General features: G+C 37.4%; 1 protein-coding gene across 5 annotated transcripts in view; it reads left to right on the top strand.

Annotated features, from left to right (window-relative positions):
• LOC120514773 (ICOS ligand-like) overlaps positions 1-14,428 on the top strand; it is a 134,202-nt gene that overhangs the window by 102,204 nt on the left and 17,570 nt on the right. For all 5 annotated transcript variants that reach the window (XR_005630521.1, XR_005630520.1, XR_005630522.1 and 2 more), the window contains one exon: positions 5,751-6,083. Coding sequence is in view for 1 of the 5 variants with exons in the window: in XM_039735338.1 (XP_039591272.1) it covers positions 5,751-6,083 (333 nt within the window). In the remaining 4 variants the exon portion in view is untranslated. The remainder of the gene's footprint in view (positions 1-5,750; positions 6,084-14,428) is intronic.

Here is a 14,428-nt window from a genome sequence, read left to right as displayed (position 1 = left end):
AAATTTAGAAAAATTAATGCTTTTGTCCCAGTTCTTAACTCTCTTTTCTCATTTTCCCATTAAATTAACTTTTCACATAGAGTCCCTTAATTAATTTATAGCATAATTTATTCATTTAGGATACAGTTTAAGCAATGTTATCTCCGGGTGCTTCACACTAACATAGAAGATATAAAAAAACACAAAAAATAAATAAATAAATAAATAACCATTATAAATCCACCTAAGTACATTGAAAGTGATAGCTGTTAATTACATTGTTACTATATCTTACTAATGACAGTTAACAAGTGGAGTGGACCCTTGGCACAGATGATGAAAGTCTTCACATTGCAAATTTTAAAACTGGATCTAAATGTAGCAACGCTAAGAGTAGGATGCTTTAGCGTAGTGTCTTTTTAAGATTTTCATCATTATCATCATCATTATGATGTTCAAGCTGTTTTTACACATTGTAACGGCTGACCCAATCGTCCGGATCGCCAACTGCACCGCCAAGATCTGAAGCTTGGCAACCTTAGGGAATGTTAGACTAGATAAGCCGTACTTCTTCCAAATTACTTCCCCAATTGTCGATGATCAAAATAAGCAAAAAGGCAAACAGTATGTAAAATAGTGAATATTGATAAAAACAAATGAAACAAACTCCAAACAATGTATATATCCATCCATCAATCCATTTTCCAACCCGCTGAATCCGAACACAGGGTCACGGGGGTCTGCTGGAGCCAATCCCAGCCAACACAGGGCACAAGGCAGGAACCAATCCCGGGCAGGGTGCCAACCCACTGCAGGACACACACAAACACAATCACACACCAAGCACACACTAGGGCCAATTTTAAAATCGCCAATCCACCTAACCTGCATGTCTTTGGACTGTGGAAGGAAACCAGAGTGCCAGGAGGATATATATATATATATATATATATATATATATATATATATATATATATATATATATATATATATATATATATATATATATATATATATATATATATATATATCACCCCCCAACCTGCCCTTTATCTTCATGTTCTACTCGTATTTAGTTTATTGCACTCTGTGTTTGCAGTTTAGAATTTCAAATTTCATTCTTTGTTATAAATTTATTTGTTAAATAATCTTGTGAACATTAGAACACTCTAGACGAGAACAGGCCATTCAGCCCAACAAAGCTCGCCAGTCCTACCCACTTGTATCCTCCAAGAAAACATCAAGTCGAGTTTTGAAAGTCCCTAACGTCTTACTGTCTACCACACTACATGGTCTCTTATTCCAAGTGTCTATCGTTCTTTGTGTAAAGAAAAACTTCCTAATTGTGCGAAATTTACCCTTAACAAGTTTCCAACTGTGTCCCCGTGTTCTTGATGAACTCATTTTAAAATCACCATCTCGATCCACTGTACTAATTCCCTTCATAATTTTAAACACTTCAATCATGTCACCTCTTAATCTTCTTTTGCTTAAACTGTAAAGGCTCAGCTCTTTTAATCTTTCCTCATAATTCAACCCCTGTAGACCAGGAATCAGCCTAGTTGCTCTTCTCTGGACCTTTTCTAGTGCTGCTATGTCCTTTTTGTAGCCTGGAGACCAAAACTGCACACAGTACTCAAGATGAGGCCTCTCCAGTGTGTTATAAAGGTTGAGCATAACCTCCTTGGACTTGTACTCCACAGATCAAGGCGCTATATAACCTGACATTCTGTTAGCCTTCTTAATGGCTTCTGAACACTGTTGGGAAGTTGATAGCTTAGAGTCCACTATGACTCCTAAATCCTTCTCATAAGGTGTACTCTCGATTTTCTGACCGCCCATTGTGTATTCAAACCTAATATTTTTACTTCCTATGTGTAATACTTTACATTTACTGACATTAAATTTCATCTGCCACAAATCTGCCCAAGCCTGTATGCTATCCAAGTCCTTCTGTAATGATATAATGGATTCCAAATTATCTGCTAATCCACCTATCTTGGTATCATCTGCAAACTTAACCAGCTTGTTACTTATATTCCTATCTAAATCATTTATATATATTAAAAATAGCAGCGGCCCTAGCACTGACCCCTGTGGAACACCACTCTTAACATCGGCCAGTTCTGATGAGGTTTCTTGCACCATCACCCTCTGCTTCCTGTGTTTGAGCCAATTCTGCACCCATCTAAAAACATCACCCTGAACTCCCACTTCTTTTAACTTGATGCCCAACCTCTCATGTGGCACCTTATCAAATGCTTTCTGAAAGTCCAGATAAATAATATCATAAGCTCCACTTTGATCGTATCCTTTTGTTGCCTCCTCATAGAATTCCAACATGTTAGTAAAACACGACCTCCCTCTTCTGAACCCATGCTGACTGTTCAGAATAACTCCTGTCCTTGCCATGTGTTGCTCAATCTTATCCTTAATAATTCCTTCCATTAATTTTCCTGTGATGCAAGTTAAGCTTACTGACCTATAGTTGCGTGGATCTGCCCTGTCACCCTGTTCATATAATGGGATGATATTTGCCATTTTCCAGTCCTTTGGAATCTCTCCAGTGCACAGTGACTTCCTAAAAATATGTGTCAAGGGTTTATATATGTACTCACTAGCCTCCTTAAAAACACGAGGATAAATATTATCTGGTCCTGGTGATTTGTTTGATTTCATCTTATTTAATCTGAGCAGCACTTCTCCCTCTACAATTTCCAAATCCCTCAGTACCTCCTTAGTAGTCCCTGTTACTGCTCTGAGGTTATCCACTTGCTTACTTGTAAACACCTCAGAAAAATGTAAGTTTAGGGCATCTGCTATTTCATTGTCTGTATCTTTTAATTCCCCTTTACTATTCCTGATGAACTTGACCTCCTCCTTAACTGTTCTTTTACTACTAAAATACTGAAAGAATCTCTTGGGGTCTTTCGCCTTATCTGCTATATTCCTCTCCAACTGTCTTTTAGCCTCTCTGATATCCTTCTTAATGGTTGCCCTCATTTTCTCATATGCGCTATGGTTCTCTTTGCAGTCATTAGTCTTATATGCCTTATACAGCAGTTTTTTCTTTTGCAACTTCTTTTTTAAATCTTTATTAATCCATCGTGGAGTTTTTTTTTAGTTTCCTATTACTTCCAAATTTAGGTATGTATCTGTCCTGCATTACATGTAAAACATTTTTAAACCTGTTTCACTGCTCCTTGACTGTCTCCACATTTAAAAGCTTATCCCAGTCTATCCTACTTAGACTTTGTCGCATCTGCTCAAAATTAGCCCTACTAAAGTTCAACTTAACAATTTTAGTCTTTGCATCTGTACTCTTACAAAATACTGAGAATTGTATTATATTATGGTCACCTGACCCTAGTGGTTCAATCACCTCGACACACTCAATTCTATCCTGATTATTACAGAATACTAAATCCAGACAGGCTTCACCCCTTGTTGGTGCTTTAACATGCTGTGTTAAAAAACAACAACAACAACAACATTTATTTATATAGCACATTTTCATACAAACAGTAGCTCAAAGTGCTTTACATATTAAAGAATAGAAAAATAAAAGACACAATAATAAAACAAAATAAATTACCATTAATTAACATTGAATAAGAGTAAGGTTCAATGGCCAGGGGGGACAGAAAAAACAAAAAAAAACGGCTGGAGAAAAAATAAAATCTGTAGGGATTCCAGACCATGAGACCGCCCAGTCCCTTCTGGGCAAAACAGTCGTTGATTACTTCTAAAAACTTCTAAAACTCTTGTGCTCCTCCATCTGCAAGGTTATCCCAGTTAATATTTGGATAATTAAAGTCCCCCATGACTATAATATCCCCCTGTAAACTTGCCTTTTTGATATTACTATAAAGATGTGTGTTGAAATTACTGTCTGAATTGGGTGGTCTATAACACACTCCTAAAATAAGACCTGTTTCCCTAATATTTTCCAGGCGAAGCCACATGTCCTCACTAAGATGGGGCTCATCATCCACCTGAAGATGACTTACATTTAAACCCTGTTTGGCATAAACAGCAACCCCACCTCCTTTTCTGTTCTGTCTATCCTTCCTAAAAAATGTGTATCCCTCTATGTTACACTCATCCCCATCTTTGTTATTTAGCCAGGTTTCCCTTATTGCTATAATATCATAATTATGGTCTGATACATACAACTCCAACTCACTTACCTTATTTTTGATACTTCTAGCATTAAGGCAAGCTATGAAGTGACCTTAGGTGCGAGTAAATATGCTATGTAAATAAAGCTTCTTTACTATTAATGTTATTATGTTAGACACAAACTAGTGAGTCTAACAAAGGAAGGCACTTGCACCAGGATGAATGTCAAAAAGAGAAATGGAGTGTTTCTGCTGTTTATTCAGTTGTAGCATAGGGAGCACATGGAAAATGATACTGTAACAAAATTCTTGTGAAACTGGACCTACTTAACTCCCCTGACTGTTAGTGGCTGAAGGAGATGCCCTATTTGTTGTCCGGTGTTGAGGCCATGGAACAAATCATAAACACTCCAATGACACTCAACTACAACTGCACTGTGCACAGAAGTCACTCCAGTGTTATGGCTCTGGAACACGCCACACATTTCACGCTATGCACTATGGTGTTTGACAGCTCTTCAGTCAGGTGACGACCCAACACAAGTCCAACCTCCCTTTTTATGGCTCTGATGGGGAGAGATGCCCCCTGCAACTTCCAGCTGCTGTTTTTGCATCTTGAGTCTGCCCCTCGCTGGCTGTGTGACTATTACTATTATTATTACAATTTGCTTGCCTCATTTGACATATTCAGTAGTCCCCTGATGTAGCAGGTACACCAATTCTTCTGGGATTGTTTTATAGTTCAACTGGTTACTAGCCCCATAAAACCTGTCAAGTCATTATACTATTATTACTATTCATCAACAGGGGAAATGGGACAAACAAAGCAAAGAAAATTACTAAAGGACATTATAAAAGAAATTAAGAATAGATAACCTGCCAAAACAAAACTGATATCTTTAATTAAATACATCTTAAATAATCAAATTTTAAAAAAATACCTGTAAACCTAAACGATGAAATAAGAATCATAATTACAGGATAAAGCAAATCCATAACCACAAATTCAGAACTATAACAATAAAGAACTTCACTAATTAAGCAGGCCAACTGTAGGGGGACAACAGAGAGAAGATGGATTGGCAGAGTGAGGAACTGAGGACTAGGCAGGTCCTTCTACTGTATCTTGCTGAAGTGACTGCATTCCTAATTGCTGCAGCACCTGTGGGAATTGGCCAAGAAGAGGCTCATACCCTCATTAAATAAGCTGTTCAAAAAGAAACAAACCACAAAGAAACAGTTAAAGGTAAATGAAAAAATGGAAAATCAAAAAAGGAGAAAAAGATGTGGCCAGGGAAGAAGATAGCACCAAAGCATGAGATGTGCAAAGTGGAGTCTATGAAAAGCATTACTTCTCCGTACAATAATGATCAAATCTACAAACAAAAATATTGTATCATTATCATTTAGCTTATGGTTCCCTATCATTGCTTTCTTTCACTAGCTAATCATGCTTCTCACTCAGAATCACAAGGAGAAGTTGGTAAGTGATGGTTGAATCGGCAACTTTATGGTTTGCACTCCGGTGTCTTAGCGACTGTGATATAATAATCTTGGAGATATTCAGAAGAATTTTCTTTTCTTTTCTTTCCTCACAGTAGGTGATAATGCTTGGGCTCTGACTGAGTCTCTCCCTTCTTGATTTTTCAGGTGAAGGTTCCATTATAGGGATCATTGGTGAAGCAGCCATACTGCCATGTGAACTTACTTTTATGACTCCAGTGTCCATCAAAGACATTAATTTTGAATGGCGAGCTGAAGGTGATATAGTAGATGCATTTGTTAAAGGACACCATGAACTGACACATCAGGAGAAACAATACAGGAACAGAACGGAGCTCTTCATTACGGAATTATCTCCAAGGAATTTGTCTTTGAAAGTATCTCACATTTCTCCAGATGATAGAAAAGTCTACGAATGTTGGTTCTTCATAGACGAGGACCGTAATGGGTATCTGGACAAGTGGCTTCTTAAAGTGGCAGGTAAGACAAAAAACACAAAAAAATGTTCTGACATTTGTAGTTCTGTGAATCTTTATGCTACGTTACTATTCTAGTCCACTGAGTTTTTAATATTATCATTAAAATGCAGAACAGTCAGTAAGGAATCAGCCACTGAAACCAAAGGCATAGGTTGATATCAGAGCTGCTTATTCAAATATGTTGTACAGCTCATGTGGAAAATGAGCATTGGGTTTAATATTTTCATACCCCTAATGGTCCGGTGAAGAACTCTGAAAAACTAGATTGACTCATTTCACTCGTGGCAGCTTTTTAAATGACTTGTACACTCACTGGCTGTGTACTGTATTACTCAAAATGAAACTGGCATTATTACTTTTTATGAAACAGCACCATGTCATCTGATGCTTACTTTTTGGACTTTACTGTTCATCTTTGTATTGCTCAATCTGTTTAACATTTGTATGAAATCTTTACAATTTGAATCAGTATTTATTTATGTGCTTGCTGTTGTGTTTCAGCCAGGTTGAGTTTCCATTTCATGTTTTAGGTCTGTTTTGCTCATTTTTATTTTTTATATATGTGAATGTCACTTTTCTTGATTATTTGTGTTTTTCATTGTGTCTGTGTCTTTAAGCTGTTTGGGTTATGTTCTGTATGTTTTGTGGATGGTCCTCCAGTCACCACCCTGTAAATTTGCAGGGTCTCCCACAGTTCTCAGTGGTTCATTTCAAATGTGCTAAGGAGTTGGTGAGTGTTGCTGTGATTTTGCTGTTACTTTTTGCTCTGTCTTTTGTCTACCCTTAGATATCTGTAATGGGACTTTGTTTCCAATGATGTGACCAATTCCAATCTGGTCTTTGTGCTCCACAGAGCTTCATATTGTTTGGTAGACTTTTTGTGAGGAATAAATCTTGGTCTTTTTATGATGTTTCTGTGTGCATATTTATCTAGCTGGGGTTTGGCGGTATATCCCCCTTTAGTGCAGCTTTTTTGGAACTACATGCCCTCGGACTCCTATTTCATAACACTTAATTGAGAATTCACTTTACAGCCAGTCCAGATTGGTGACCAGTTCCTTAAGGTCAATGTCCTTGGTGGACATGGCCACATCTCTATATATATGTATAAAATCCAACATCTGTCTGTCTGTCTGTCTGTCAGCTTTTCACAAGGGAACTACTTAACGGATTTAGATCTGGTTTTTTCTATAATTTGCTTGAACATTCTGGTTGATTTTGCAACTTCTCTCATCATGCTAAAAATCAGAATTCGCTTGCAGGAGCGATATATTCTCGCTAATCCGAGACACAGGCTGCCGGCCAAGGGGAAGGGAAAGCGTGACATCAGGAATGGGGAGCTGAGCGGGGCCCTCCTCACTCACGCACCAGCTTCTGTTCGAGTCAGGGTACCTCTCGCGATGTGTTGGAGCACACCTTGCCTCTACTTAGCATGCTTATTGATTTTTAAAGTTTATCCCATTTCACTACTACGCAGGCGGAGCCACGGGGGACAGCTAGTCCTAATCAGAGGTGGGTAGAGTAGCCAAAAATTGTACTCAAGTAATAGTAGTAGAAGTAAAAAGTAGTCATCCAAAAAATTACTCAAGTAAGAGTAAAAAAGTATTTGGTGAATACTGAGTAACTGTTTGATTATAATAAATTATTTATTTTTTAGAAATGTAATAAAACAGATAAAAATATAAAATAATGTGCAAATTCTGCCATTTCCAAATAATAAAATAAAAAATGAGTAAAAATAAATAACATCTTTAACAAATGATGCACAAATAACACAAAGTTCCAAATCTCAGTTTATCACGACAAAGCTTTTGAAGCCGATACCTACAGTAAGTGACATGTATGTCTGAACAGTGCAGACTACTTAGAGTGACGAGATATCCTGTACACTGACAGTATGATACTGAAGATTCACCTGCTCTCCAAATAGCAGAGCTGATTGAAAATAACATTACAGCAAGGCAGCTTGTGCACATCCAAGAGGTCTCACTTTACCTCGACTGTCTGTGTCTGTGTATGTTTGGTTAAAACGTCCTTGTTCTTCACTCAGTGAAGTGATGGTTAAGCTTCAGCAGGAGTTGGCTCTCATTTTTCATGTATTCTTTCTTTCCCTGTCCACTGTCTGTGAGGAGTTTATGCCGCTATGCCGCCACAGTTTGTGTGTGGTCATGTGACTGCATGGCTATGTGTGATTTGTGAAACGGAGCCATGTGATTATTGTTGCTATGTCTGATTGGTGAACCAGTCATGCAGTAAATCCACTGGCGGCTTCTCTCTGGCAAAAATATAGCGTATATAATGGAAAAAAAGTAACGATTTGAGTGTTGCCCAATGTAGCGGGGTAAGAGTAGCATTTCTTCTTCCCAAATGTACTCAAGTAAAAGTAAAAAGTATGGTGCAGTTAAACTACTCTTAGAAGTACAGTTTTTTAAAAAAGTTACTCAAGTAAATGTAACGGAGTAAATATAACTCATTACTACCCATCTCTGGTCCTAATATAAAGTGAACCGTTCTGTGTGGGAATTTTGAGACTTCTCATTTTTCCAGCTACAGGAGAGAAAAGCACAAGTAATATCAGAAGTCTTAGGTCTGCAGTACTGGAAAATGCAAAAGAAATCTTTACTGCAGTAACGTTAATATACAGGAAGCTGCCAATATAAGGGAACATTAAATTCACACTTTAAAACAGCATTTTACAATGTCATGTAGTTAGAAATTAAAGTCAAAGCGAACTTTATTTTCATCTCAACCATATACAGGTATACAGACAGATGAAACTGTGAAGCTCAGGGTCCACAGTGTAATAACATGAAGTGCAAATAAAAATGAAAAATTAAAATTAAAACTCAAACAAGACAAAGAAGTAGCAGCAATATTGACGTGTAGTAAGCAATATGAACATTGATGCAATTTATGGTATTGTGCAATCTAGATATATCTAGGAAATGGAGCTCAGATAAGCTTGTGGTTGGCTCAAGAGCTTCCATAGACAGCAGATTCTAACTAAATTGACTTTTGTGGAGATTTTGTGACTAACTGTTGTTCAGATCTTTTAAAAGTACCTACTGGTGAATTGTTGGAGGGCAGAACCAGGGCTTGCAGATGAATTCTAGTGTTGTAGAAATAAAATAAACTATTATGAAATTATGTATTATTATATTTTTTATTTGAACATATAAAGGGATCCTAAAAAGATACAAAAAACTGTAATACAATCAAAGAGGTATTTAGTACAGTAAATACAATTTAATCTTTTTCAACCTTAGTAACAATATCACACCACTGCTAGTGCTAGTTTTCAACTCATACCAACATTAATGTGAAACTAGCAAAAGAAAAATAACTAATAATACAAAATGAACAGTAATTGCATAAAATCACTATCAGTGTTACCCCAAAAAAGAAGAAAAGCAACTGAAATAACTTTCCCATCTAGCTAATGTTAGTTAGAGGCAAGTGATTCTTCTTTTTTTTTTAATTTTATTGATTTTATTGTAATCATTCCATACAAATAGATCAATTTCTACAAAAAATAGGATTGAAAACAAATCAACCCCCACCCCGGAGAAAGAGAGCATGACCAACGGAATAAAACTCAAAGCTAGTAAAAATAAATAAATTGATGAGTTTAATAAGTGGATAAAGATAAATGGAGAAGAAAAAGAAATGGGAAGAGAATCTACTTTCTCAGTGCTTTAAGAGCTTATTCTAAAATAATATTGATTAGATCCTGCCAGGTTTTAAAAAAGTTCTACACATATCCTCTAAGTGAGAATTAGATTTTTTCCAATTTCAAATAATATAAAACATCAGTTACCCATGGACTTAAATTGGGAGAGTTAGGATTCTTCCAGTTTAGCGAGACAAGTCTACGTGCCAATAGTGTAGTGAAGGTGATTACAGTTTGTTTGTCCTTCTCCACTTGAAGCCCCTCAGTGAGCCCACCAAGCACAGCTGTTAATGGGTTAGGAGGGATTGTGACACCAAGGCTGTCTGAAAGACACTGAAAGATTTTGGTCCAGAATGATGTTAATTTGGTGCTGGCCCAAAACATTTGAGGCTGAAACTTGATTGCAGCGTTCGCAGGTTGGATTTAAATTTTAAGCGAGACAGATGTGCTCGATATATAATTTTGAATTGAATAATTGTATTCTTTGCGAATATGGAGCTCGAGTGAGTTCACTGCACTGCTATCTACCACTCCTTTTCTGATATGTTGAGTGAGAGATCTTTTTCCCAGTGTCCTCCTGGATCTTTGAAAGGGAGGGACTGTAAAATAATTTTATATATTGGAGAAATTCTGTCTAAGTCCTTGAGACTGAGCAATATTTTTTCCAGCATAGATTAAGGTGGGAGATGAGGAAAATCAGGCAGGTTCTGTTTGACAAAGTTCCTAATTTGAAGATAGTGAAAGAAATGTGTTTCTGGAAGTTAAATTTGGAATGTAATTGTTCATAGGATGCAAAGATGTTGTCTATATAAAGATCTCTAAGTAATTTAATCCCAAATGTTTTCCAGATATTAAAAACTGCATATGTTTGAGAGGGTTGAAAAAGGTGGTTCTCATGCAGAAGTGCCAAAGATGATAGATTCTCCATCTTAAAATGCTTCCTACATTGGTTCATATTCTGAGTGAGTGAAGCACAATTGGGTTGTTAGTATATTGGCGATAACTTGCATTTTCAAGGGGCACAAAGCACCGAATATAAAGAACTGCAGGATTTTATTTCTATTGCACACCAAGCCTGTGTCTGTTCATATATTTGTTTCCAGGTTTTTATAGCTTGTATGTTCACTGCCCAGTAATAAAACTGAAAGTTGGGTTGAGCCATGCCACCTTCCGCCTTAGGTGTTTGTAGGGTCGTTCTTTGGATAACAAGTGATTCATTAAAATTATCCAATTAATTATTATGATGGGCGGCACACATGGGCGGGTGTCCCCACTGGGATGGGGCAAGGTTCCGTACCTGGATGGGTGGTACAAGAAGGAAGGTGAGGATCGTCCTGCCACAGCCAGGAGGTGCCAGCGTGAAAGTAGGTATTCTGGTGTCCAGGCAGGTTTGGACCAAGAAACAGTGTAATGGAAGGACAGGGTGAGATATTGCTAGGTGGTCCCTACATTCTGGAGCTTCCACATGATCAGGAACAGCTTCCAAAGGGTACTCCCGGGTCTAAGATCAAAGGAGCTGATTGACCTCACCAGGTGAGTTTTAGTCGGGCGGAAGACACTTGCCTAGTGAAGTTAAATGAGAAAGGTAAGGGGGAAGAGAAGAGCTGTGCTTGAGTTTATTATTAGGAAGAAGCCTTTTGTTAAGGTACTTTATTATAATTGAACTCGGGACTCGTGTCATTGTGGTTGTGTCTGGGGTTTGGGGTGCTGTTACCCCCTCTACTGATCACACTAAGAACTTGAAAAGAAACTGATTTATTGTATAATGGGAATACCATAGGTGACGCTTATCTTAAACATTTGTATTTCAGTTTCCAGACACACAGAAGAAATAGCATCTCCTCAGACAGAGATAAACCATAACCCCAGCTTAGTCTGTTCAGTGTTTTACCACCAATTGACTTTTTTGGCAAGTCCAAGCTGTAATCCTGCCCCATCCCTGGTATTTTCAGAACAATCAGCCTTCTTTGTGCACCATAGAAACTGACAGAGTGCAATGCTTTTTGAATGACCCTCGGCTTTAATCTTCTGTCCATAGATCAATAGTAGCTCCCTATCTAAACTCATCATATGCCTTTATTAATTAGGGGAGCCAGTGTTGGCAACTTAGTAACTTTATCACAATATCTCATGACTTTTCAGACCCCTACCAGCAAGTCAAGTGACATTTTCAGTTGACATAAGCAACTTTTCATTTCTCAGGTTGTAGTGAAGAATTAAATTGGTTCAGGATTAAATTACAACCACTACACACATCCGGTCAGAGATGGATGAAGATGTCTAAATTCTATTTATTAATTTCTTCCAAAGTTACACAAATGTGAAGGTATGGTCTAAATAAAATAATAAACATAAATGAGCTATCACAGTTTCTCTTAAATGTGTCAATGTTAACATTTGTTATTAACAGGGTAAGTTATTTATGCAGTAGGTGATGTACTAGACTCAAGGTAACATCAATATCAGGGAATTGCTAGAATATTAAAACTATAAAGTATTTACTCAACTTAAATAGGTAAATTATTCTTAATATATATACATGTTATACATGAGGAAACTAGTAATACTTTAATTCTGTGACAATCAATATGTGTGAAACTCCAAATAGAGTCTGTTCAATTACGCTTTAGCTTCCTCAAAGCATCTATGTTTAGAACCTGTACTGAAATATTATCCATCCATCCATCCATCCATCCATCCATTATCCAACCCGCTATATCCTAACTACAGGGTCACGGGGGTCTGCTGGAGCCAACACAGGGCGCAAGGCAGGAAACAAACCCTGGGCAGGGCGCCAGCTCACCGCAGCTGAAATATTATATATGTCCAAATACATAAACAATATACTTTAAGGACAAATAATTTAATTACACTTACTTTATATGTAATTATGCAAACTTTCATATTTAACAAGTGAAGCTCCTACTCTACAGTTAAGACGCCACCAAACTAATCTGTAAGGTTTAAAGTGAAACACTCTGATTGGCCAACTTCCAACTCGGCACAGGCCAATCACAATGACTAAAATTTCAAGTTGGACGACAAATTAATTAAAGGAAAACTACACACAAATTGCCTTTTCAAAACAGGTCATTAACAACTGATTGTCTGCAGCTTTACATGCCACAGTAAACTGCCTGCAGGGTTTGTTCAGAGTTACAAATGCGCTGCGCTCACACAGGCCGAGTAGCTAATGGCCAATCATTTAACACAATTATGACTCCACCTGAGAAGGTGTCTTTTTTCTGTCTTGAACTGGAAATCATTTAGCTATCATTTGGCTATATGTTTTAAGTAGTCAAAAAGCAATCGATTTATTTTTTTCTCATTTTCTGCATCAGGTCAATAATGAAAACATGTTCAATACAGAGAGCTCAATTTTATACACTACACATAACCAACACATCTTGTTTGAATAGGACATCTTCAACCAATGGCAAAGTTATTTTTGAAGATCTATCGAAAAGATTGCGTGTGAAACCCTGATTTCAAGGAATGGCCGAAGCATTGTATTGGTATTGATTCCAGGGCATAATGGACAAGACAGACTTCTATACTGAATTGTGTGACATAAAAAATGCACAAGTCGACACAAAAATACATTGAAAAATCAAAACCATATACAGGGCCCCCCACAATGCTTGGGACAGAGACACATTTTTCCTTGAATTCAAACAATCAAACAATTTAGACATGATTAAAGTGTACATTGCATATATTAAATTAATTAATTTGATTTCAAGTCAGTTAACTCTGTCCCAAAATACTGTACACCTGAATTGTGACACCATTTGTACATTTTCTGACCAGTTCTGACCAGAGTATTTGTGACATCCATGAACGTGGATGCTGATATGGTCAAACTGAAAGCTATGTCACTGCCTGAGGACAGCGGGAAGTAAATTTCCACTTAGCCTCATGTAGTTTTCTTGTAGCCCTATGCACGATCATTTTCCTCATTAAATAAATGACCCAAGTATAATATTTTTGTCTCATTTGTTTAACTTTGTTTCTCTTTATCTACTTTTAGGACTTGAGTGAAAATCTGATGATGTTTTAGGTCATATTTATGCAGAAATCTAGAAAATTCTAAAGGGTTCACAAACTTTCAAGCACCACTGTAAATAGGCAAACGAGGATAAAAAAAGTTTCAGACAGGGTTGACAAAACAATAAACTAAAGTTGAGGGTAAAAAGTGGACAGACTGGTCTGTTGGTTTGTAATGAACGCCTTCTTCATGTTGTCCGAGTCCTTTCATTTGATGCCCCCGGAAGGGGCGGAGCATGGAGGAGGAAATGGAAGTGACCTCAAAGTTCTTCCGATTGGTGACCTTTTGGCCTGTGAAGAGGGAAGAAGAATGTATTAATGCTGGTGCCCCCTCTTGGCTCGGGGTAAGGTTGCTTACCTTCTCACGGCCTTGAAGAGAACTCCTAATCGCTTATGGCCTGAGTTACTGTCACTATCAAAAAACCTGTAAGTTATAAAAATAAACTCATCCTCAACTCCTTGACCATTTTAGCAGAAGGACTCGGTTGTTCCAGTCTGCCCAACTTCTAGTGGACATTCTAATTAGTTTCACTTCTATTTCAATTGGCCCGTGTCAGAATTTCAATGTCCTAGAATGTGCTGTGGATAACGTGATATGTGTGTGGTGTTTATAAAGACAGTGCTAACAG

Source organism: Polypterus senegalus, chromosome 1, assembly GCF_016835505.1.
Source record: "Polypterus senegalus isolate Bchr_013 chromosome 1, ASM1683550v1, whole genome shotgun sequence".
Classification (NCBI taxonomy): domain Eukaryota; kingdom Metazoa; phylum Chordata; class Cladistia; order Polypteriformes; family Polypteridae; genus Polypterus; species Polypterus senegalus.
Note: the sequence above shows the minus strand (reverse complement) of the source record. Positions and strands in the feature narration are given on the sequence as shown.